The sequence below is a fragment of the Paroedura picta genome, chromosome 15 (genome assembly GCF_049243985.1).
Source record: "Paroedura picta isolate Pp20150507F chromosome 15, Ppicta_v3.0, whole genome shotgun sequence".
Taxonomy (NCBI): domain Eukaryota; kingdom Metazoa; phylum Chordata; class Lepidosauria; order Squamata; family Gekkonidae; genus Paroedura; species Paroedura picta.
The window spans coordinates 3621371-3644059 of record NC_135383.1 but is presented as its reverse complement, the minus strand read 5'-3'; the positions used below and the strand labels follow the sequence as shown (position 1 = coordinate 3644059).

Below are 22689 nucleotides of genomic sequence, written 5' to 3'. Positions count from 1 at the left end.
GGCGGGATATTAGGAAAACTTTTTTTTTCAAAGTAAGAGTAGTTCAGCTGTGGATCTGGTTTCCTAAGGAGGTGGTGGGCTCCCCTTCACTGGCAGTCTTCAAACAGCGGTTGGACAAACACCTGTCAATGCCGACTGTGCACTGAGCAGGGGGTTGGACTTGATGACCTCTATGGACACCTCCAGCACTATGGTCACAGATAACTCAGAACAAGAAAAACAGGGGGGAAAGGACTTATCCTTATAAGGTATAGCTTATAGGTCTTTTTTTCTTGTTCAGAGTACTACAATAATGAGAAAACTGACAATGCAGAACCATCTGTGAGATGGGAAATTACACTCGGAAGAAATATTTCTATTCAACAACAGCAACCTTTGTTCAATTCTGGAACAAAATTAATCCTTTGGAGAGCATTAAACCAGAGGTGTTGGTGTTAACTGCAAGTGTAGACTGTATAGCTTTTGTAATTTTCTAATAACTAAACAAAACCCGCCCGTCCCCCCACCTCCCACCCCCCACCTCCCACAACACGCCACGCTGATTAGCAAGCACAACAGTTTGATGCACAAATTAGCTGGCTGCCTATGGAGGGGTGAGAAATCAAGGATTAGGGTCCACCACTTTTAACCACTACAGGGCTCTCAAGAGGAGCCGGAGGGCAAAGCTTTCTCCTGTCCTCCCTAGAGGCTGAGAAGGTCAGAGAGACGCTCACCTGAGCTCCACGAAGCCGTTCACCAGAGCCAGAGAGATGAAGTCCTTGCCGTGATTCTGTCCGTTGTACAAGAGCAGCCCGCTGAGTTCGGAGGCCCGGAACTCCATGGCGATGCGCACCGTGTGGTAGGCCTTCATCATTTTGAAGGCCAGGTAGGATTTCCCACCAAAACTCGGGATGAAGTATCGGATGGCTGTTGAGGACAGGGCAGAGACGCAAGCGGTCAAATGCAAAGAGACATTTAAAAATGTTAGGGCAGGGGCAGGGGTGGAGAAGAGGAGCAAGGAAAGGGACAACGCTCAGAGCAGATGTCGCCCCTTCCACTGCGACGGAGAGTTTTCTGTGAGCCGTCATTTATAATGGACAAAGCTGTCACATGTGGGTCCCCCACCCATTTTGAGCTTGCGGGACCCTCTGGTTTCTGACGTGGCTTGGCAGGGTGCGGCCGCAAAACAGCGGCCCCAAATGTTTGCCCCGGGAGTGGCAGGTAATAAATCGAACTAACAACAACAACAACAACAACATGGCTCCCATGGCTGATCTTCAGCTATTGCCGAAGAAACCTTTAAAAGAACTCTGCCTAGCCAATCAAATCTCCAACGGCCAATCAGAAGCCTTGCTGGGCAAAAGCTCCGCCCCCCCTGGCCCCACCCACTGACTAAAAACACTTGGTGGGCATCAGAAAAGGTGTCAAAGGACCCAAAACGAAAGCCAGAGGGGATTCCGTTTCCTTTATCATGTGGTGGGATGAGCCGTTTTTGGAAGAGCAGCCTTGTAGGCCAGGCAAAAATCCCATATTTCAAAAACCAAGCCAGGAGGGTTCTGGTAGCCTTCCGTTTGCCTGTGTGTTTACAAATGGCCATGGTGTCACGCTGCACAGGAAACTCCACCTCCTCCTCCTCCTCCTCCTTCTCCTCCTCCTCCTCCTCTTCCTCCTCCTTCTCCTCTTCTTCCTCCTCCTCGCACAAAGGGCCTGCTCCAAATGCGCCCGCGATGCCCATCCAATGACGGGAACGATTTTCCTCTCCGATCCATTTGCCACTTACATTTTTCGCAGACGGCTCCTCCCTTTCCGGCTGGGCAACTGCAGGTGAAGTCCTGGCCGTCATCCTCGCACGAGCCGCCGTGCAGACAGGGGTGAGAGTCACAAGGCCGGGCCGGCCTTCTCGTGGGGGGCTGGCGGGTGGGCTTCTTCCTGGCAGTCGTGGCTGGCACCGTGGTGACTGGCCTTTTGGTGGTGGCTGCCCCGGGTGTTTTACTGGTGGGCCTCCCTGGGTAGAGTGCCTGTGGGGATGCAGTGGTGGTGAACCGGCGGGTGGTGGCAGCAGGCGGTGCCATGGTGGTGGCGGTGGTGGTGGTGGTGGTGGTGGTGAACAGCTGGGGGATCCAGTCTAGGAGAAATCACAAAGGGAGTTGCCGGGAGCTGAACTGCAACTGTGGAACGCCTGACCCCTGGACACACGCCCACCCAAGTATTGCCACTCTGGGTGATATGGAGCAAACGTTCAGGAAAGGCATTCTTGGTGAGTTGACAAGAGGAAGGGCAGAAACCTACAATTCTCTCATGCTGCCTTTCTTTTTTTGGGGAGGTGCTCAGTGTGTATTGAGAAAGGGTGATGCTGTTGGGGCCGTGGTCCAATTGATCAACTTTACTGCCAGGTGACACAGGAGAAGAATTATGTCCCTATATACTGTCTAGAGATATGCACAGAAAAAAAAATTGGTACTTTTCGGATTTGGGTCAAATCAACTCATGGGTTCAGGATTTGGATATGTGGATTTGGCCGATTCAATTCGGGCACTATTATAACCTATGGCTCCATTAAAGCCAATGGTAAAAGTCGCCTTTCTGCCTATTCCGTGGTCTGGGGGTTTAAGGTGGAGGAACCAAATCTGCGTTCCTTGGGCCTCTCCAAAATAAACAGAGGGGGCTGGAAAGCTCTGAGCTTGCAGAACCTGCCCAGGCCACTGCCCAAGGGAACAGAAATGTGCCTTGCTTACAAACGGAAACACCACCATCTAGGGAAGAAGGGAAGGGACCATGCAGCGGGGGGGGGGGGGGAGGCTTCTGAACGGCTCTAGACTTGCTTGAAGCCCCGCAGAGTCCTCCTTAGAAGGGCAACAAAGGAAAAGAAAAGATAAAGTACGGATGAGGAGGAAGGAGGGAGAAGGCGGAAGCGCATAAGGGGAAGCGCACCGAAGTCCATGAATCGGATGTTCTCCTGCTGGGGCTTTTTCACCAAGATGGTCTTCTTCTTGGAGGCTTTGATCTGCTTCAGAAGGGCCCTCTGGACGTCGGCGGCTGTGTAGGATGTGGCTGCAGGCAACCACCAAAAAGGAAGAAGGAGGGGCAAGAATGAGACTGTGGAAGCTCAGAACCCTCTTTCCAGGTTCATACCATCCCTGAGAATCAACCCCTTTCACTCCCCGTCTCATGCAGGGGGGAACAAAAGGAAAGTCATCCTACTGCCAGGCCTGCTGCATTTTGCTGAACAAAAGACCTATCTGAAGAAGGAGGACTGTTTTTTTTTTTTTTTAAGGGAGGGGGATTAAAGTGCCTGGGGGGGAGGGGGGGGCTTGTGTCTCGTAGGAACCTGGGGAAGCAGAATTCAGGACTCAGCACCGCCATCTATGGGTCTTCTGAGGTCCTGCAGAATTTGGACATTCACACGAGCCTTGATTAAATATCAAGGTGACCGCGTCAGTCTGGTCCGCTCTGCCACAATGGCGTTTGGAGCTGGTGAGGGGAAGGGGGCTCACTTGGGTCGAAGTGGGATTCGACGATGATGCGCACTGCGTTGCTTTGGCCGAGATCTCGCACCCGGATGCTCTTGAAGTCCTTCTTGACGTCAGAATTGCGGAAAAGCTCATCCAGCTGAGATCCAGGAGGGGGAGAGAAGAAATATAGGGGGAAAAGGTTTAAAGAAGTGTTTTTATGGTGCAGTTCAATAGTTTCCTCCACAGCTCTGGATCTGCCCCAAAGCAATTGCTTCAGAAAAGCACTCCAAGAGGAGGGATGAACAATCTTGATTTCATTTTTCTAGAACCCCAGAGGCTCTGTTCTGCCATCTTGACAAACAGAGGAACAGACATTTATGCTTGCACCTCAGAAATCATGTTGAATTCCACGGGGTGGCTGGACTCGAACCTGGCTCTCTTAGTGTGGACCGGCCACCCACCTGAAAATCAAGCCTCCCGTGTCACTCAATTAATCAAGTCAAGCGCAAAAGCCGTGTCATGCCAAAATAACTTTAATGAACCAATAATAAATTAGACTGCAATCTTCCAAGCTCTCCAGAAATTCACCCGGGATATCTGCAGAGTCAGCTTTTTTTCCTTCTGCTTTTGCATCCAGGCTTCTTCAGGAAACATTTACTTAACCTAGATTTCGGCAGCTGACCTATTTCCCTTTGATTTCTCTTCCTTTCTTCCCTAACGTGTCCCGTTTCCGCATTTTGTTTGTAACCCTTCCGGGTGTCCTTTAGTTGTACATTTCATATGGTGCCTCACAGTTTTAGATGCTTCACAAGTATACAAAGAAAGAATATCCTCATTTGAAATAAGTGACCCCGCTTTTCCTAGCAACCAAGAGAAGCCAGGAGCTACAGGGGATACCACAGCCCACTACAAACACGGAGGCTGCCCAATTTTTTCTCAGCTTCTTGGGGGGGGGGGGTTGCCCAATTTCCAGCTTAGTTTTGGTCTCCCACCCCCAATGTCTTCCAACATCCATAGTCATCCGTGTCCCCTCTGTTTTACCCCCTTTTTCTGCACCTTTCAGAGAACCCCTGATTCGGTAGAAACCTCTTCCTTATCTGCAGCCGGCCTTGGGCTGCTGCTTTTGCAAGGGACCACAAGCCACTCACTTTACTACTGGTAATTATTTGAAGCTGACAGCCATTGTTCCTATTACTACCCATTTGGGGCTCTCTTGGGAGACCCCAATCATCAGGCCAAAGTTTAAGCTTCCTGCATCTCCTGCATTGTTGTACCGGTACTCACCGCGCTTTCGATGCTCCTGGCAGTCTCCCCAAAGAGTTCTGATTTCGGGTCCGCCATCTCCGGCGTGTAGAAGAGCTCTTGGCCTTCCACTTCTTCTAATATGAGAATTCCCTGGAATACTTTGGTTGCTGCGAGAAGGGGAGAATCCGAAAAAAGAGATAAGTCCGGGAAGAAAAGTCTCGTGAACTAGTCAGAGGCGGGAGTCCAGAGGAAATAAAGATCTTTTTTTTTTTTTTCTGGCATTGTCATAGCAAAATCAACCCAAACCAAAACAGAGTGTTCAGTCCCTTGGCAGGGGGAAAGAAGCAGGAGGATGGTGGCATGTAGAGAAGAGCCCGAGTTCGGGGTTAGTTTGGATGTGTCAGGGAGGTGCCATGGAAGGTTAGCGTTCTGAAGATGCCAAAACGTGGCGGGTTGATAGGGTGAAGAGCCCAGGCTATAGAACGGGCAGGGTTTACCATACGGCTTCCTCCAAGATCCACCTTGGACGGTGGCCTTCCTGGACTGGCTGAGTAACAAGAGAAAGACGGTTAGCTTGAAGTTGGAAACAGGCAGAATACAAAAGGCGTGGAGGCTGACATGCAAAATAGGGCCACCGCCAGCACCCACCCCGGGCCAGAGGAAAGGGAATGGGAAGGAAGGGAAACCGGCTGCCTCTTCGCCCCTATTTTTCCCCCACTCTGAGAAAACACAGGAACAAGGGGGAAAGAATTCCGGGAAGGGACGGAAGAATTCCTACCTGTTTTTAAGTTGGCATTTTGGGGAATCTCTGAATTGAGAGGTTCAGTTCAATTGGGTTTGAGTGATCTATGGCAGGGGTAGTCAACCTGTGGTCCTCCAGATGTCCATGGACTACAATTCCCATGAGCCCCTGCCGGCATTTGCCAGCAGGGGCTCATGGGAATTGTAGTCCATGGACATCTGGAGGACCACAGGTCGACTACCCCTGGTCTATAGGATGAACCGTACCTGGAAAACATTTCCCCCCCTCTATTGATACCAGTGGGAAGGGGAGGGGTCCTTCAAGGTCACCGAGATTGACCGTTAAAATAAGGTAGCCCAGGAGACCAGTGAGGTGGCATCAGGGTTGCCAAGGAGACAAGGAAGAAGCAGATACAAGAAGACAGAAAAGAAGAAAAAAACGAGTGAGGGAGAAACAGCCCTGCCCAGGAAAATGTGTGTGTCGCAAGTCGAAGGTCAGCCAGAGGCATGAGGAAGGCTGAATCCTGTGCCCAGATCTGAAACTGCTAAACCTTTCTCTGTGCATTCGCATAATGGACATTTAAACCAGATTGAAATGGACTTTGCCAGCATGGATCAGCCCAGGCAGCCCTTGGAACTCCTGTTAAAGAACTACGGTCCCTACACTTCCGCACCAGATCTGAAACTGATTTAGGGGGCAAATCCTCAAAGGGTGCTCCATGCGCTGGAGGCAGCCACAGACAGAATGAGTTTGTGCAAGGACAGACAGCATGGACCATGGGGCTGGGAAGCCTCTTCCAACCCCTCAGTCTGGCATGAGCTGTGACCAGCGGCTATTTTGAAACCTAGCCTACCTCACAGGGTTGTTGTGAGGATCAGGGAGAAGAATAGGAGATGGCTAACTTGGAGGAAGGGGGGAGGTCTAATTTAAAAACAGACAAACAGCAGAGGCAGAAGAAAGCCTCCATAGTCTCCGGCTATTGCACTGACGAGAACGCTGCTGGAAATCCAAAGTTCAAGGGCCGTAAGTCAGCAACTGGTTTCCTCTCTCTACGGGCTTCATGCGGCTCTTTTGCCCTCGCAAAAGTCTGTGTCCCTTCTGCAAAGCTACAATCCCCAGAGTTTCTCAGTCAGGAGGGCCTGAACCTTAAACTTGTTTGAATTCGCCCCTAGGCTGAGACGCAAGAGCACTTTTGGCGCACCCAGAGGGGTTCAGAAAACGAGAAAGCAGATTCACCTGGGCAGTTACTTCCCTCTGCGTCAGCAGCGGCGGTCTTGCCGTCCGAGCAGCAGCCCAATGGCGAGTTATAGCAAGTAGCTCTCTCTATCGTCGGGACGCCCGTGACCTCCATCTCATCTGTCTCCGGGTCCCCTACGTGGCGACAGGAAGAAAAAGCTCTCACACTGCAATCCTACCATGAACCCCAGAGAGCAGCTGAAACACCAATTCCTCGGATTCTCGAATCCGTATCAAAACCCAACCCTGCCCAGTCTGGGATTTTTATTATTTATTTAATTTATATACCACCCTCTCATATGGCTCAGGGCAGCTTACGGCAAACATTTACATCAAAAACGTAAGTTAAAACCTTACAAATGTAAGTTAAGACCTTAAAAACAGAGTTCAGAATTTTTAAAGGAATGCTGTTTTACAATTATTTCCCTCCATACACAGCTATGCTATGAAGACAGTTGTGCTGCTGCCAAAGCAACGTTTGAAAAGAATCTATACAACTGGTCAGAAGCCCTGCTGTTCACCCCACGTACTTTCTTAGAACGTTTGGGCATTTCGGAAACAGTATTCTAGGCCAGGGGTAGTCAAACTGCGGCCCTCCAGATGTCTGTGGACTACAATTCCCAGGAGCCCCTGCCAGCGAATGCTGGCAGGGGCTCCTGGGAATTGTAGTCCACGGACATCTGGAGGGCCACAGTTTGACTACCCCTGTTCTAGGCTAAAGCAAGCCCTCTGCCCAGGACGAGCCACAGAAGGAGGAACCACAAAGGAGGAACCTGACGCTTGCTCACCAATGGCGCTTGCCCCACTGGCCTCTTGATCCCCGCTGATGCCGATCTCTTGGTCCCCGCTGCCTTCCGCGCTGCCCGATTCGACAAACGCCGGCTGGGTGGTGGCTGGGACGATGGGGGCCGTGGAGAGGGGGCGGATGGTGGTCCGGCGGACGCCGTGGGGCGTCCAAGCCGTGGTGGCCGGGCGAGCGGTGGTTGTTCTCCTCGTAACCGGGTGGCTCTGAGGGGAAGGCTTGACTTCAGAGTGTCGGGAGCTGGCCGCCGTCCTGGCTGTCTCGAACGTGAGGGGGGTAGTCCGAGGAGGCGGCGGGAGAAGGGAGTCCAGGGGCCGCGTGGTTGTCGGTGGGGTGGTGTGGCTGGCGACGGTGATGGATTCTGGAAGAGAAGCCGCGGTGAGAGGTGTAGCAGAAGCAGGCTGAAGCGGTTGGAGACGGGGGTATTTGGAGGGTCAAAACTTGTTCCTCAGGAACCTGACCAACTGTTAAGATCAGCTTACGAGGCCCTGTTCTGTGGATGCAACAGCTGCTCTCTCGGCCAAGCCTACCTCACTAGGGTGTTAGATTCAAGCGGGCAGCCATGTTGGTCTGAAGTGGCACGACAAAAATAGAATCCAATAGCACCTTTAAGATAGCACTCTGTGCGTGCACTCCCACCTTGAATACATCTTTGCTGGTCTTAAAGGTGCTGTTGGACTCGGTTTTTGTTTCACTAAGTTGTTGTGAGGATACAACGGGAAAGGGAGAATCATGTGTGGTTCTCTGAGATCCTTTGAGCGGGGTTAAAACGACGATGGACAGAAGCATCTTTCAACATTTTTATTATTTTTTTTTAAACTACAGTTTAAAATGTTAAAAGAGCCTACAGACGGGAAGATTGGCAAAAAAAAAAGAAGTCTTTGTCTGGTTTGCAATATGCGAGTTTCTACGGTGCCTTTGAATTCTGAGAGACCCCCCACTCTCCCCTGCCAATTTTAATTCCAGCTCAACTTTAGTACAGCAGATTGGCTTGCAAATCACACACACAAATCAATAGGCATTTTAGTCTTCCTCGCGGGGAATCCGGGCTTGCAAGAACGTACATTTGCTCTCTTCTGCTTCACTGCCAGCCTGATGTCAGACTCTTGATAATTGCTGAGGTTGGGCCTATGAGTTCACCTTCTGTGTGGCAAGACCCCAAGAGGGCCCGGCCTTCCTCCTTCCATTCCCTGGCCCTGCATTAAAAATTATCTCTGAAACTCAAGTGGCGTGTTTTGAAATCAAAACATCCATTTGTCAAAAAACAGGTGGTTAGGTTTTAAGATGAAGATGTCCACATGCTGAAATCCGGAGAGAAATTCCCTCAGAGTTACCTCAGAATTTTCCACAGGTTCAGGTTTTATTGGTCTGAGGGAATTTTTTTTCCAGTTTTTCTCCATCTCAAAAGCCAAACCTCCTTTTCCACAGAACTAACATGAGCGTGTGATTCCACATTACCCAGCGTTCGATCAGGACTAGGGGCAGGGAGACCCTGGGTTGAAAACCCTTCTCTACAATGTCTGGTGGTTTTGGATCTGGTCCTACCCATGACGGAAGAAGGAAGGAGCTGTGCTCATGGAGAACGCCTTGGAATAATAAGGCGCTTGGACGGTCCTATTGCTGAAAGAAGACGGCCGAGGCCCCCGAGAGACCCACCTTGGCATTGACCCAGATGCTTCACCTCGATGACCTGTCCTTGCCGGCACGCAATGGTCTTCAGCTGGCACTGGTCACCGTAGGTCACTCCATCAGAGCCGCAGACCTGGTGAGGTTGGCCACACATGGAAAAGGGACAGAGAACGGTACTTAAGCAAAACAGAAAGCAACCGGGCTACACCTTGGGTTGCTGGTTCTGGGGTGAGAAATTCCTGGAGAATTTGGGCTTGGAGCCTGAAGAGGGTGAGGCCTGGAGAGGGGAAGGGCCTGAGCAGGGCACAACCCCACGGACTCCACCCTCCAAAGCAGGGCCTCCAGGGGAACTCATCTCTCTGTTGCCTGGAGATAAGCTGTAATACCAGATCTCCAGGCCTCTCCTGGAGGTTGGCAACCTGGTGATTTTTCGCTGTTTTCCCCCCCTTTTTTTAATTGTCATCTGCCTAGGTGACCCTTGAAAGGGAAGGAAGGCAGGATGCATGCTTGGTAAACAAACAAACAAAATATAAAGGGTGGGTGAAACCCCATGGGCAGCCCCTCCCTCCCCCTACACACACACACACACACACACACACACACACACACAGAGTCTTTCTTCCTCTGCTGCCCATGCTCACCTTTGTCACGTTGCCCTCTGTGCACAGCGGGGACGGGCATTCGCAGTGAGCAAAGCCGTTGACCTCCACGCAGGACGCCCCGAACTCGCACGTCATTTCAGCGCAGGAGGAGGGTGCCGAAGGGTCTGGGGAAGAAGGACCGACCGCTGGGATCGATGTGGGGCTTCAAGCCGGTCACAGAGCCCCCGCCGAGCAAGCCGGCCCCCCCCGGGTACCTTTCTCGCAGCCGGACATGCCCAGCTGGCTCCCGTCGGGACACTGGTTGCACTTCATGCCGGTGATGCCCGTCTTGCAGGAACACAGGCCGGTCATCTGCTCGCAGTCGTCGCGCACGGAGCCCACGGGGTCACAGCGGCAGGCTTTGCGGAGAGGCAAAGGGGGTTGAGGACCCTGGCATGTGTCTCCCCGCCTGCCCCGCCCCCCTCCCAAGCACTCTTGACCTTCAGAGGACCTACACGACCTGGGAAACTGTTGGGCAGGGTGGAAGGGAGGACACTTGAGGCCCTGGACTGGGGTGTGCATGTGAAGGGAATCTGCCGCTGGTCAGATAAGGTCAGTGCTGATTAATGTCCAGTTTGATACTAAGCTTTTACAGACCTTCTCAGGGAGGCCAAAGAAGAAAGGTTGGTTTTTGCACCCTGCTTTTCACTGCCTGAAGGAGTCTCCAGGCGACTGACAATCACCTTCCCTTCCGCTCCCCACAACAGACACCCTGTGAGGTAGGTGAGGTTGAGAGAGCTCTGAGAGAACTGCTCTATCAGGACTGGGACTGGACCAAGGACACCCAGCTGGCTGCATATGGCGGAGGAGCGGGGAACCAAACCCGGCTCGCCAGATTAGAACTCAGCATCCCTAACCACGACGTCAAGCTGGTGCACTCTGTGCAATACAAATTTGAGGGCTGATGTTGACCTGGGGACCATTTGCCCCATCAGAAACTCCAGGGCTGACCGGGAGACTTTGGGAGTCGCCCTGGGGTGGAACGAGGAGTGGGGAGCCATGGCGTTGGTCTAGATCAGGGGTAGTCAAACTGCGGCCCTCCAGATGTCCATGGACTATAATTCCCAGGAGCCCCTGCCAGCATTCGCTGGCAGGGGCTCCTGGGAATTGTAGTCCATGGACATCTGGAGGGCCGCAGTTTGACTACCCCTGGTCTAGATCATACAACCAATGCCTTGCAAATGGAAAACCAAAGCCCGTTCTCCCGTCTGCGGCAGAGGTCTCTTCTGAAAGGGATCGCTGGGTGTGGAACGGAGGGGAAGTCTCCCCAAGCCCTCCCCTCGCCCTCCGTTCCGGGGGCTTAACAAGCGATGCTATTAGCAAAGAGCTTTCTTTTCCCAGCTGGGTCCTTATTAGTGGCTGCTTGATCTCCTGCGTGTTTTCCCCGTCATAAGCGGACGCCTCTTTCCCGGAGCTGGAGGTTGTACCCAGAGACTTAAGCTACCAATCCTGAGCTTTCACTCCAGCAGAGATGAGGGAAGGGCGGGGGGGGGGGGGGGAGAATGGGACGGATAAAACCCTCTCCAGCGGAGAACTGACGATCCCCGAACAATTCAGATTCATCGCTTGGGAGGGTGAAAAGAGAGAACATGTCTCTATAATCATTTCACACACATGGAGAATCTGTACTCCCTGTTATTGGCGATGGCTCCCGAATAAGTCTTCTTCCCCCCGTGTTTCCACCCTCTCCCCCCCTCGTTTGCCACCTTATCGATTTATTTTTTTTTTGCTTTTGTCTCCAATGGAGCTTGAAATTAACAGGGCCTTTTTCTCTCTCTCCTTCTGCCCCCCCCCCCTTCTCCAGGGAGCCGTTCACTTCCTTGTTTGCACAGGGGGAAAGTGTCGATGCAGATCCAGCGAACTGCCACGGAGATCGCAATCCTCCCTGCGGTAGATGTGGCGGCAGCAAGAAGTGTTTGCAGACAGCTTTGGGCGTGCAAAGCACTTTGCCTTCTCCCGTAGTTGACACCCCTGCAAGGTAGGCTGCTGGCGTTATCCCCGCACTGCAGAAGGAGGGTTTAAGGACCGTTCAGAAGCTACAGCTAAACTGCTGGTCGGGGACGGGGGATGGGGAAGCAGCTACCGGGAGCACATGACCCCGATTTTGGGATCAATCCCGTTCTGCACCTTCACAGGCAGGAGGGATATTTAACCCTCATACCTACTTCTAGAGACAGCAGGCAAGATTTAATTCGGGACTTCTGCTAACATCTGGAAGCCAGCAAGAGCACGTCTCATTAGGAGGGCCGCTAACATCTGGCTAAGTGCATGCTAGAATCTGCTGATGATTAGTGCCTAACATCTGGAGAGGAGAAGTCGGGTTTCTCTTGAGGATACTGTTAACACACGCAAGGAGTCAGGGAAACCTTTGAAGGAGTGATTGTTAGCACATGGAAAGGCCGTAGGGGGCCGTAACGTGTGGTCATTGCCAGCATCTGGAAGGCATTTGGGCAACTTTCTCCGACTTCTGGGTAGGTTTTTGTACAGGGCTGTTATGAGAAGCTGACGGGTGAGAGCCGCTTCCGGTAGAGAGCCGCTAACATCTGGCGTCTCAAAACCTCTCGGTCTAACGTGGCGGGAGCACTCGGATTTGCTTCCTTCCAAACCTGTTGACAACTCTCTGCTAGTTCCCCTCACTGCTCTGGCACGTGCCAAACACGGGGGCTCCGTTTTAACCCGGCCTGCCTTGGCAAAAGCTTAACTCCAAGAGGACCTCTCTTGCAAGCGTGGCTCCTCACCACAGCCCTCCGAATAACGGCTGGACAGATCCTTATCAGGGATGCTTCAGGCCAGGGGTAGTCAAACTGCGGCCCTCCAGATGTCCGTGGACTACAATTCCCAGGAGCCCCTGCCAGCATTTGCTGGCAGGGGCTTCTGGGAATTGTAGTCCACGGACATCTGGAGGGCCGCAGTTTGACTACCCCTGCTTTAGGCTGATCCTGCATAGAGCAGGGGGTTGGACTAGATGGCCTCTAGGATCCCTCCTGACTCCATGGTTCTATGCATCCAATGACGCGTGGGTGCACATGAAAGCTTACACCTCGAATAAAACTTGGTTGGTCTTCACGGTGCTGCCGGACTCAAGCTCTGCTCTCCCCGCAAAGGCTGGCATTCACAGGTACTCACGGGTGCAGCCGCTCCGCCTGTCGGTGACGATCCCACGGAAGTTCCAGAAGCCGGGCTCACACCGGTCGCATTTCAGGCCCCCCACGCCCGGTTTGCACGAGCACTGTCCCGTGGCAGGATCACACCCGCCTCCATAGGAGCCGTAGGGGTTGCAGCGGCAGGTGCCTGGGAGAGAGGGGCGGGTGGGGAAGGGTCAGGAACACAGCGGCACAGACAGACAGGCCTGGCCTAACCAAGCCCGTGGAGAGTGTCCCCCTTTCCTAGCGGAGGGAAATAAATCTGAGATTGTCACCCAGGCTGAGCAGCTTGCAGGCTCCTGATTACATCTTGATTTACACCCTTGCTGTGGACCGCAAGGGCAGGGGAGAGGTTTGATTCAAGGCCGTGCCAAGCAGACTTTAGAGGGGACGTAAACGGGGGATGGCCGGCCTGCTAGACAAAGGGAAATACTTTATTTACTGCCTGAATGCCGTAAGAACAGAAGAGCTGCTGGATCAAACCAGAGGCCCACTTGATCCCGTCTTCTCATTCCCAACAGAAGCCGGCCAGATCTTTCCCGGAAGCCCACAGGCATGGCGTGAGGTTAACAGCCCTCTGCCTTCCCCGCCCCCCGGCAGCAAACGGCATCGAGGTATACTGCCACTGAACACGGAGGCTTCATTCCAGCATTGCAGCCAATAATTGTTGACTGAACTCTCTTCCACAAAGTTGCTGGATCCTGTTTCACAACTATCTGTATCACTTATCTGTTTAAAGGATTTATTTATTAGTTTATAGTCCGCCTTGCTGGCTGAGATTCCGAGCAGATTAAAGGGTATAGGACCATGTCATCAGACTGTGCCAAACAGTCAAGGAACTATGCAATTGGGTTACGGGTACAGAACTGGAGAGTAATGAGAACAGCAAACTCTTGCAGGCAAGGCAGACTACGATCCATGCAGGAAGGGAAGGCAGGAAAGGATGCAGTATAAAAGGCTGATTCCTACAAGGATCATTGTGTTGGACTACAATCCTACCAGTCTGGACTGGATGGCCCAGGCTAGGCTGATCTCAAAAGAAACCTTTTCTTTTTGTTCCTTTCCCACCCCAAATATCAGTAGACAGCCTCAGGATGGAACCTCAATATTTAGAGGCAGTCAACCACTGAATGCCAGTGCTGGGAGCAGGGGAAGGCTTTGGTCTCTGTGTCTTCTTGTTGGCCTGCAAAAGGAGTCGGTTAGCCGCTGTGTGGAAAAGGATGCTGGGCAGGAGGACCACCGGTCTGATCCAGCAGGGCTGCCTGCCACGATGACAGACAGTGGTCCAGCCGACTGGCATCCCCTAATGGGCGTTCGCTAACCAGCTGGCTGCCGGCCCCAGCTGCTGAAACTGTGGCTAATGCTTTCTCCGTCTCGTTAGGTTGAAGGGTCGATTTTTGTCTAATTCCTTAATGAAATATTAATTAAGCCTCCGCTGGTGCAGCTGGCTGCCGCAAAGGAGGCCTCAGAATGCCTCAGGATTAGGCATCGTGTTGGACCAAGTCAGGGGTGGGGAGTGCCGATTCTCCCAAACGGCTCACGGCATTCTTATCGTTTTCTCACGACAACCCTACGAAGTAGGCCAGGCTGAGAGTTCGGGAAGGGCCCAGAGTCATGCGGCAACTTTAAAAGCAACTGTGTTTGGTTCATCCTGTAGTGCTCTGTCCCAAATCTGACTGTAAGATTTGCAGTGACGAAAAAGGCTCATGGGACCTCGTGGTGTATCAACAGAGGCATCATGGGACAGTCAGGAGACGTCTTCGTCCCGCTACAGACCGCGTGGGTCAGGCCGTGCCGTTGAGGTGGATCTCTGGGTTGGAAAGAGCTCATTTCCGATTTTTCAGCCCCCACCCCCGTTGCCTTGACCTGGGGAGGGCCCTGCTATACTGAAGCTTGGAAATCTTGCAGCGTCGAGAGAAAAGAAGGCCCAAACAAAACTCACTTGGGCACCCAGCAGAGCCGACCCCGAGGGCCGAAGTGACGTTGTCCGGACAGCACCCGTACACGGTTTGGCTACAGTGCAGCACCTGAAGTGGAGGAGGAAGGCTGGGTACGCCTAGGGGGAAATTAAAAAAACACAAACACGCGTGCGCACATGTGTCAAGGCGACATTGGAAGAATACATGCCAGGAACTGATTCAGGGCTTTCTTATACGAAGCGTCTGCACTTCTTCTAAGCCCCTCTGCCTCCAGCCTTCAAGAGCTGTAGCTGAATGTCTAAGAGGACAAGCTGCAACCCAGAAACTACCTGGTTCAAATCCCATTTCTGCTCCAAACTCAGGGCCTCAGTCAAATCACCCTTTCTCCGCTACAAGTCCCTCTCGTTTGCAACGGCGGGGATAATTCTATTTTTATTGGGCTTTTCAGCCGAAAGGTAGGCCCCCAAAGCCCCATAGAGGAATCAAAAGACAATGCAAACTCGAGAGGAACGTTCCGTGAGATTCTCAGCAAACTTTCCCCCTCTCTATGGAAGTTTGGTGCAATTTTATGTGCCCTGACCTGGATGATCCAGGCTAGACAGATCTCAGAAGCTCAGGACGTAGGGAGGTCCGCCTCGGCTCGGTTCGGCCAAAATGGCCGAACCGAGCCGAGGCGCACCTCCCTACTCAGCGGGGTGGGCCATGGTGAGTTCTTGGATTGACCTGACGGACTCCGTGTTGCTGGGGAAAGAAGGGGCCCTGGGCTCAAGAGTTACCTCGGCAGGCTCCCTGGCTTATGACGTAAATATCCTGCCGTTTCTCGCAGCGTGTCTTTTTCAGCACACACTCGTTCGCGTAGGTTGCCCCGTCAGAGCCGCACACCTGCACAGGAAAGACGATCACAACAACAGGAGGTCATTTGCCAGGCCTGGCTTGCATTTTAGGCAAACGTCGTCATGGCGGACGCTGGGAGACCTGGCAGCTCTGACACCAGGTCCTGGGAAAGGCAGCATCTGATTCTCCACACCAGCTCCCTATCCTGGATACGTTTTGACAACGGGGGGGTGCAGCCCTGGCGTCCTCTTTGGTAGTTGCCAACGAGGGCTCTACTTCCGGGTCAAGCTGCCTACAGGCCAGAAGTACGACATATTGTATATATATTTTTTACAGTCTTTCTCGCTTGAACTCCTGGTAGATAACTCAGAGTGAAGCAGAACCAAGCAGAAGTCTAAAAACAGAACTGAAGCACAGTTTAAGAATTAACATTCCACGCAACAAATGGTGCAAAATCTCACAGTAGGTTCCTAGTTTCATCAAGCTCTACACCGGGGGAGAAGGTGGTACCATGGCTCTCCTGGGGATCATGAGAACTGTAATCCATTTTGGCCACCCCTGTTCTACTACTGTCCCCAACCATTTTCCAGAATGGTGTTCTGGGTCAGACTAATCTGCAGAACCGCATTTGATTCCCCACTCCTTCTCTGCATGCAGCCAGCTGGGTGACCTTGGGCCAGGCCCTGTTCTCTTAGAGCTCTCTCAGCCCTACCCTACCTCACAGGGTGCCTGTGGTGGGGAGAGGAAGGGAAGGCGATTGTCAGCCGCTTGGAGACTCCTTCGGGCAGTGAAAAGTGGAGTGCCAAACCCAACTCTTCTTCAAATAACTTTGCGCATCATTTACAACAGTGCCGCTCTCTCGCCTACACAGAACAGGAAAGTTCCTTGTGATGCCGCAGGCACCTACCAGATTTCTCGGCACAGCAACACAGGTGAAGTCGCACACGCAGCGGTCGTCTTCCACATCGTCGTCCCACGAGCCGCCGTATCGCCGGCAGTTGTCCTGGTCGCACTCGTTTGAATCCCCAGAGCCGGATCCTCCCGAGCCACACTCTAGATGGGATGAGAAAGGGGGGGGGGTGTGAGGGGAAGCAGCTCTGCCCGAAACCTCCTTGGGATTTTGCTTTCCTCTGGTTCCTCACTTCAGCCATCAGGCCGAACCTGTGACCATCTGATCCGGGAATTCAGCATTCTAAAAATCTCAGAACGCCTTTAAAATGGCAGCTTCTGGCCTCTACGGTTTGAGGTACAGAAATCGGCAAAAGAAAAATCAAATAAATAATAAAGACCAGATTCCACCCTGACAAACGGAGCTCTGTGTCTCGAAAGCTTATCCCGAAAATCTTGTTTGTCAATCAAGTCCGATCAGGCTTGGAGCGAGCAAATTATCCCACTCTGGCCCCCTCCGATCACGCGGATGCAAAACGCACACGTCTCTGGTCCGTGAGATGCTGCGTTCCAGCCGCCTTCCAGCCTTCTTATCAGCCGCGCGAGCCAAGATTTGGAATCAAACTGGAAGCACTTCGCCTTGCCTTCCCCCCCAAGTATTTATTTATTTAAAAATATTTCAAAGGCTCTCCCCCCCCCCCACCTCCCATTTTACTGAATGATCAAAGGCGGAAAGTTGGCACCAACACAGAGAATTATTCAAGCCCTTCTCTAGAAAGGACATCTACCTGGAAAATCCCTCCCGGGGACAACCTTCTGATTGAACGCCACGTTCTGCCATCTTCTTGATTCCGGAGCTGCCGTCCAACCTGCGCTGTCTTATCCTGGCTAAAGCTCACGGGCAGGGTGGAGAGGCAGTTTTGGGAGAGCAAGGTCTTTCCTCGAGCATAACCGCAGGGTTACGCGTGGGTACGCAGCAAGAATTTAGCTCTAGAACAGGAGGGTGTGGAGGCAGACTTTATGGACTCGGTTCACTCCACCACTGTGAATACTATTTTCTGTGTTTTCTTGCGGGGGGGGGGGGGGATGCTAGAGGATTCAACTGTATCAGGAAGTTAGAAGATGAAGAGCTGTTTTCTGGACCCTGCTTTTTACTACCCGAAGGAGTCCCAAAACAGCTTACGATCGCCTTCCCCTTCCTCTCCCCACAACAGATATCCTGTGAGGTTGAGAGAGCTCTGAGAGAACTGCGACTGGCTGAAGGCCACCCAGCTGGTTGCCTGGGGAGGAGGAATGGGGAATCAAACCTGGTTCTCCAGATGGGAAGCCTAGTGAACTAACATGGTGATTTCTGGGGGGGGGCAGGGGGGTAGTCTGAGGAGGGCAAGGCTTGGGACGGGGAGGGGCTTCAATCGTCCAGTGGCCGTTTTCTCCAGAGGAACTGATCTCTGTCGCCTGGACATCAGTTATAATACCAGGAGATCCCCAGCTTTGACCTGGAGGTTGGCAACCCTAGTGTGTGTGCACACACATTTTAATGGTCGCTCCTGTTGATTCCATTATTTAGCCTCCCCGCCTAAATTGTTCCTTTTAAAGATTATCTTTTTCTTTTCTTTTTTGATCCCCTGTTTTGCTTTTGGAGTCACTCTCCAAAAGTTCTTTTTAAAAAACCCCAACATTTTAAAGAGCTTATTCGCGGCTGGATTGAGTGAGTTCAGGGTGGGCCTTTTACTTGGCAGACGCGACTAGACACCTTTTGAATAGTGTGGAAAACCGCCTCGAGAGCATCATTCTGGGAGCCCCAGCGGCGTTCATAAATGAGGACAGTGAAAGAAACAACCACGGGGTGGCTGGTTCTCGGGGCCGTCCGCTGCGGTTCCAATTAAGCCTCGGCCTGCCCTCCTTCCCTGCTGCTTCCCCACCAGCCCCGCCAGCCAGCCAGCCAGCCTTCCTCCCACGGCAGGAGCCCGAGAACAGAAGCGGCGCTGGCGTCTTCTCCTCCCACCTTCCCCTCCGCTCTTTGAAGTGTGAAATTAAAGCACTGATAAACCTCTTTGCCAAGGCCTATTATGCGCGTCACCTTTCATTATCGGCAGATAAAAAGACAATGCGAAGGAGGGCTGTGGTGGGGGAAGGAGGGAGGGACGGGGGAAGGATGGCTCACGACAGAACTGAGAGGCAGGAAGGCTCCCCACTGGGAGAAACTTCACTGCCACCCTCAAAAGAGGCCAGGAGGTCTCCAGTCTGGGAAACTCCGGGGTATTTGGGGGTGGGGCCCCGGAAGGACAAAGACCTCAGTGGCAGACGATGTCACAGCGTCCCCCTTCCAAAACTGCCATTTTCTGAAGGGAACCAATCTCTGTGGATTTGAGAATCGGGAATCCCAGAGATCTCCAGGTCCCACCTGGAGGCTGGCATCCCAACCCTAGACAAATGGAGGCAGAGAGATGAGTGAAGAGGTAGGAAGGAGGCAAAGAATCCTTTTTGAACACAAGTTAAACCAGGGGTAGTCAAACTGCAGCCCTCCAGATGTCCATGGACTACAATTCCCAGGCGCCCCTGCCAGCATTTGCTGGCAGCAGCTCCTGGGAATTGTAGTTCATAGACATCTGGAGGGCCGCAGTTTGACTACTGCTTCTTTAAACCAATGGGGCCAGAATGTTAGTTCATCCAAGTCAGCCCTGTCTACTCATGGTACTTTCAGGGGGGGGGACCTGCAGTGGGAGGTCTTCTGGAGTTTTGGCCCCATTAGTGGACCTCCTGATGGCCCCTGGGTTTTGGCCACTGTGTGACGCAAGAGTGTCGGCCTGGATGGGCCACTGGCCCGATCCAACATGGCTTCTCTTACGTTCTCCCGCTTGGAGCAGCGCCGTCTTTAAAACGGCGATGACAAAATTCTCTGTCCAGGTGAATATTCACCAAAGCCTCAATCTCCGGAATCAGCAGCATTTGACATCCAAAATTCAGCAGCAGGAATTGATATCTGACAGAGCCTGTCATGCCGCAGGCAACATTAAGACACTACCAGCCCCGTAGCAATCAATATTTCATAGCATCTGACGGGAACAGAGAGGCTCAGCCTGCTGACTTGGCAAAGAGTTCTGCAAATTTCACGCGAACTTCATTCAACCAGGCAAGCCGGTGATGCACATTTTGGATTTCAAGGGCAAATCTCCGTTTTGGAATTGGAACGAGTAACACCTGGAATTCCCTGCTGCAGGAAGTGGGGCATAGACAGCTTCAAGAGGGGGCTGGACACATCTGGGGCAGAAGTTCATCAGTGGGCATTGGCCGCAATATAAAGGGGGGACACTCAGTCTGCAGGAGGGATGCTCTGTCTTCTTGGTGCTTGGGGGGCAGCAGTGGGAGGGCTTCTGGCCCCACTGGTGGACCTCCTGATGGAACCTGGGTTGGGGTCACTGCGTGACACAAAATGCTGGGCTGGAAGGGCCAACATGGCTCCTCTTACGTTCTTAATGTTGTATTTCGCCAGAATCAGAACCACGAAATTTTAAAAAGTCAGCAAACTTGACAAAATTTCACTTTGGGTCTAAAGTAAGAACGTTAAAAACCGGTTATCCCAACAGAGCCCCCCAGCATTTGGAGGCAACTGATAAGAACAGGCTGACTCAGCAGCAAATGCTTTCTCTGTCCAAAGGCCAAGAAGCACTCTGGGGACAAGAGAGGGACCTTACCGTCCTCACAGGGCCCCGTCCTGGCGACCTCAATGTCTTTCTTCTGCTGGCAGGAGGCCACCCGCAGCTCACAGGCGTTCTCGTAGGTGATGCCGTCGTTCCCGCACACCCGGGCCAAGGACTGTTTCTCACAGCGTGGGCAGACGCACTGCCCGCCCATGCACTTGGCCCCGAAGGAGCACACTGTCGTACCACAGGTCTCTAGAGGTGGGGCAAAAGAGAGGGGAAGGAAAGGGCAGTTAGACAAAGTGGCATTTCCTGCCCGATAGGACAAACCTCACCCAAGGGGCTTCAAACAGGGACACGTGGGGGAAACCCTGCCGGTTGGGTGGGAGATGCCCGCAATCCCATTCCCTTAACCGACGGAGCGTCTAGAAGGCCTCGCACCAGCAATACGATTGGCACAAATCCTGCGATCACAACATTTTGATCTAGGGAATGAATGTTTGCCAATACGGATGAAATCTGTTCCACCAGGGGATCCATAACCTGAGAAACACCAATGAGAGGCCTGCGGGATTTGACCGTCCACATCAAAAATCGAAGACGGCTAACAGAAGAAGCGCAGGCTTTGGCAGTGGTGCAGACCTGTTGTTTAAGTGGGGTGAAATGCCAGGTCCCAAATACGATTGTGGTGCAGCCTGCCAAACTATTTCCCTGCTCTCACAGGAATGCGAGTGTCGTGCTTTCCAGGGAGATGTGACAGAGCGCTCTGAAATGGTACCGTCCGGATGGCGACTGGCCACATTAGCGGGAACTAATCCGGAAAGGACTCACTGCAGTCTCCTTGCGCTTCCACCTCGATGTTGGTCTGCTGGGTGCAGGCCCGCACGTGGAGCTCGCACTCGCTGCCGTAGGTGTTTCCGTCCGTGCCGCAAACCGTCTGGGAGGAGGGGACGCATTCAGTGGGGCAGACGCACCTCCCGGTCTCTGCCTCGCAGATGGCACCAAACCGACACTTCCCACATCGGTCTGAAAGAGAGAAAAGCTCATGTGAGGGGCAGCGGGAGAACGCCTGACTGCTAAAACCACACACGTGCTTCTGGGTGCTGTTGGTGGTGCTACGGTGAGGCCAAAGCATGTATTCTGGGGGGTAATGGGGTCTGGATGACAGTGTGTGGGTCAAGGAGTCTGGTAGCCCCACCAGCAGTACAGGAAGTAGGACACCTTGCCCAGGAAGTGATGTCACGTCATTACACCTGTATATCACGCCCCTTTTTGGCTCACAATTATCACCTCAATCCAGCCAAGTTATAAATTGGGGTGGGCAGAGTGTTACAACTCTGTGCAAAAATAGGGGGTGCCAAGTCCCTTCTGGCCATGGGCAGGGGGTGGGGGTATAAGCTCCTGGAGATTTGGGGGTTGAAGCCTGGGGAGGATAGGAACCTCAGTGGGGCACAACACCATAGAATCTACCTGCAAAAGTACCCATTTTCTCCAGGAGAACTTATTTCTGTAGCCTGAAGATTGAAGTGTAATTCCAGGGGAACCCCAGGTCCCGCCTGGAGGTTGGCCTCCCTAGAGAAAGTAGCTGCATTAGAGGGAGACGTGGATCTCTTACAAGGGAGAAGAACAGGAGAGAGATAAGAAGAACATAGAAACATCTTTTCCTTCCTTTTCTCCAAAACAGCCATCATGTGAAGTAGGTGAGGGTGAGAGCGCTCTAAGAGAACTGCTCTGGGAGAACTGCTCTAAAAGAACTGTGACTAGCCCAAGGTCACCCAGCTGGCTGCATGTGGAGGAGGAGTGGGGAACCCAAAGTTGTTTCTCCAGATTAGAGTCTGTCACTCTTAACCACAACATCCCTCCTCCAAGAAAGCGTAAATGTTTAGGACTAGCTTTGCCCAGGACGGAGAGTGGTCATTCTCATCCCCCATCTGTCCGGAGACAAAACTCGAGGTTGTTTTATATTTCAAAGAGGCAGTGGGCGAAGCAGCACCCACAGAAAGGGATACCTCTCGGCTGACATCGGTCGAGGCCTCTGGGTGACCTCGATGGGTGCCTCGCCTGAGGGTGGAAAATGGTAATGGGACCGGCCAGCGAGACTCTCCTTTTCTCCTTCCTCTTAATGAAGTGTCAGGCGGCCGTAAAATCCTGTAACGATCTCCTCCGCTTGCGGGGAACACGATCTCCTCCGCTTGCGGGGAAACGAAGCCACGCTTAGTGAGGGGTGAGTGACCCGGAGGAAGGAGGGAAGGAACGGACCGCCAGGCAGAGAGGTGACAACCGGCCATTAAATCTGGCAGCCGGCTGTCACCCAAGTTCTCTCGCCCTTGGAGGCTCCGAAGAGGAGGCAGGAAGGAGCGGAGCCTCGGCCACAATTAGGAAGCATTCTCCCCTTTGTGACTGTTCCGAGGGGCATTTCCAGATAGACTGCAGGGGGAAGCGGGGATTTGTCATCTGCCGTTTTCTCAGGGGCTCTCACAAGGGCAGTGTGCGTGATCGACCTCATTTTAATTCCAGACGGGGACTGCAAAAATAGCA

The 22689-nt window shown here is 52.7% G+C and overlaps 1 protein-coding gene across 9 annotated transcripts in view; it reads right to left on the bottom strand.

The window, feature by feature from the left end:
- The window catches only part of AGRN (agrin), a 162511-nt gene that overhangs the window by 20959 nt on the left and 118863 nt on the right, over nt 1-22689 (bottom strand). For all 9 annotated transcript variants that reach the window (XM_077312229.1, XM_077312232.1, XM_077312230.1 and 6 more), the window contains 16 exons: nt 20983-21177; nt 20206-20406; nt 16530-16675; nt 15565-15670; nt 14812-14925; nt 12853-13017; nt 9942-10085; nt 9727-9851; nt 9113-9218; nt 7443-7817; nt 6655-6789; nt 4716-4843; nt 3474-3588; nt 2911-3030; nt 1760-2104; nt 714-906 (listed from right to left, as the gene is read on the bottom strand). In XM_077312229.1, the coding sequence (XP_077168344.1) occupies nt 714-906; nt 1760-2104; nt 2911-3030; nt 3474-3588; nt 4716-4843; nt 6655-6789; nt 7443-7817; nt 9113-9218; nt 9727-9851; nt 9942-10085; nt 12853-13017; nt 14812-14925; nt 15565-15670; nt 16530-16675; nt 20206-20406; nt 20983-21177 (2713 nt within the window). The remainder of the gene's footprint in view (nt 1-713; nt 907-1759; nt 2105-2910; nt 3031-3473; nt 3589-4715; nt 4844-6654; nt 6790-7442; nt 7818-9112; nt 9219-9726; nt 9852-9941; nt 10086-12852; nt 13018-14811; nt 14926-15564; nt 15671-16529; nt 16676-20205; nt 20407-20982; nt 21178-22689) is intronic.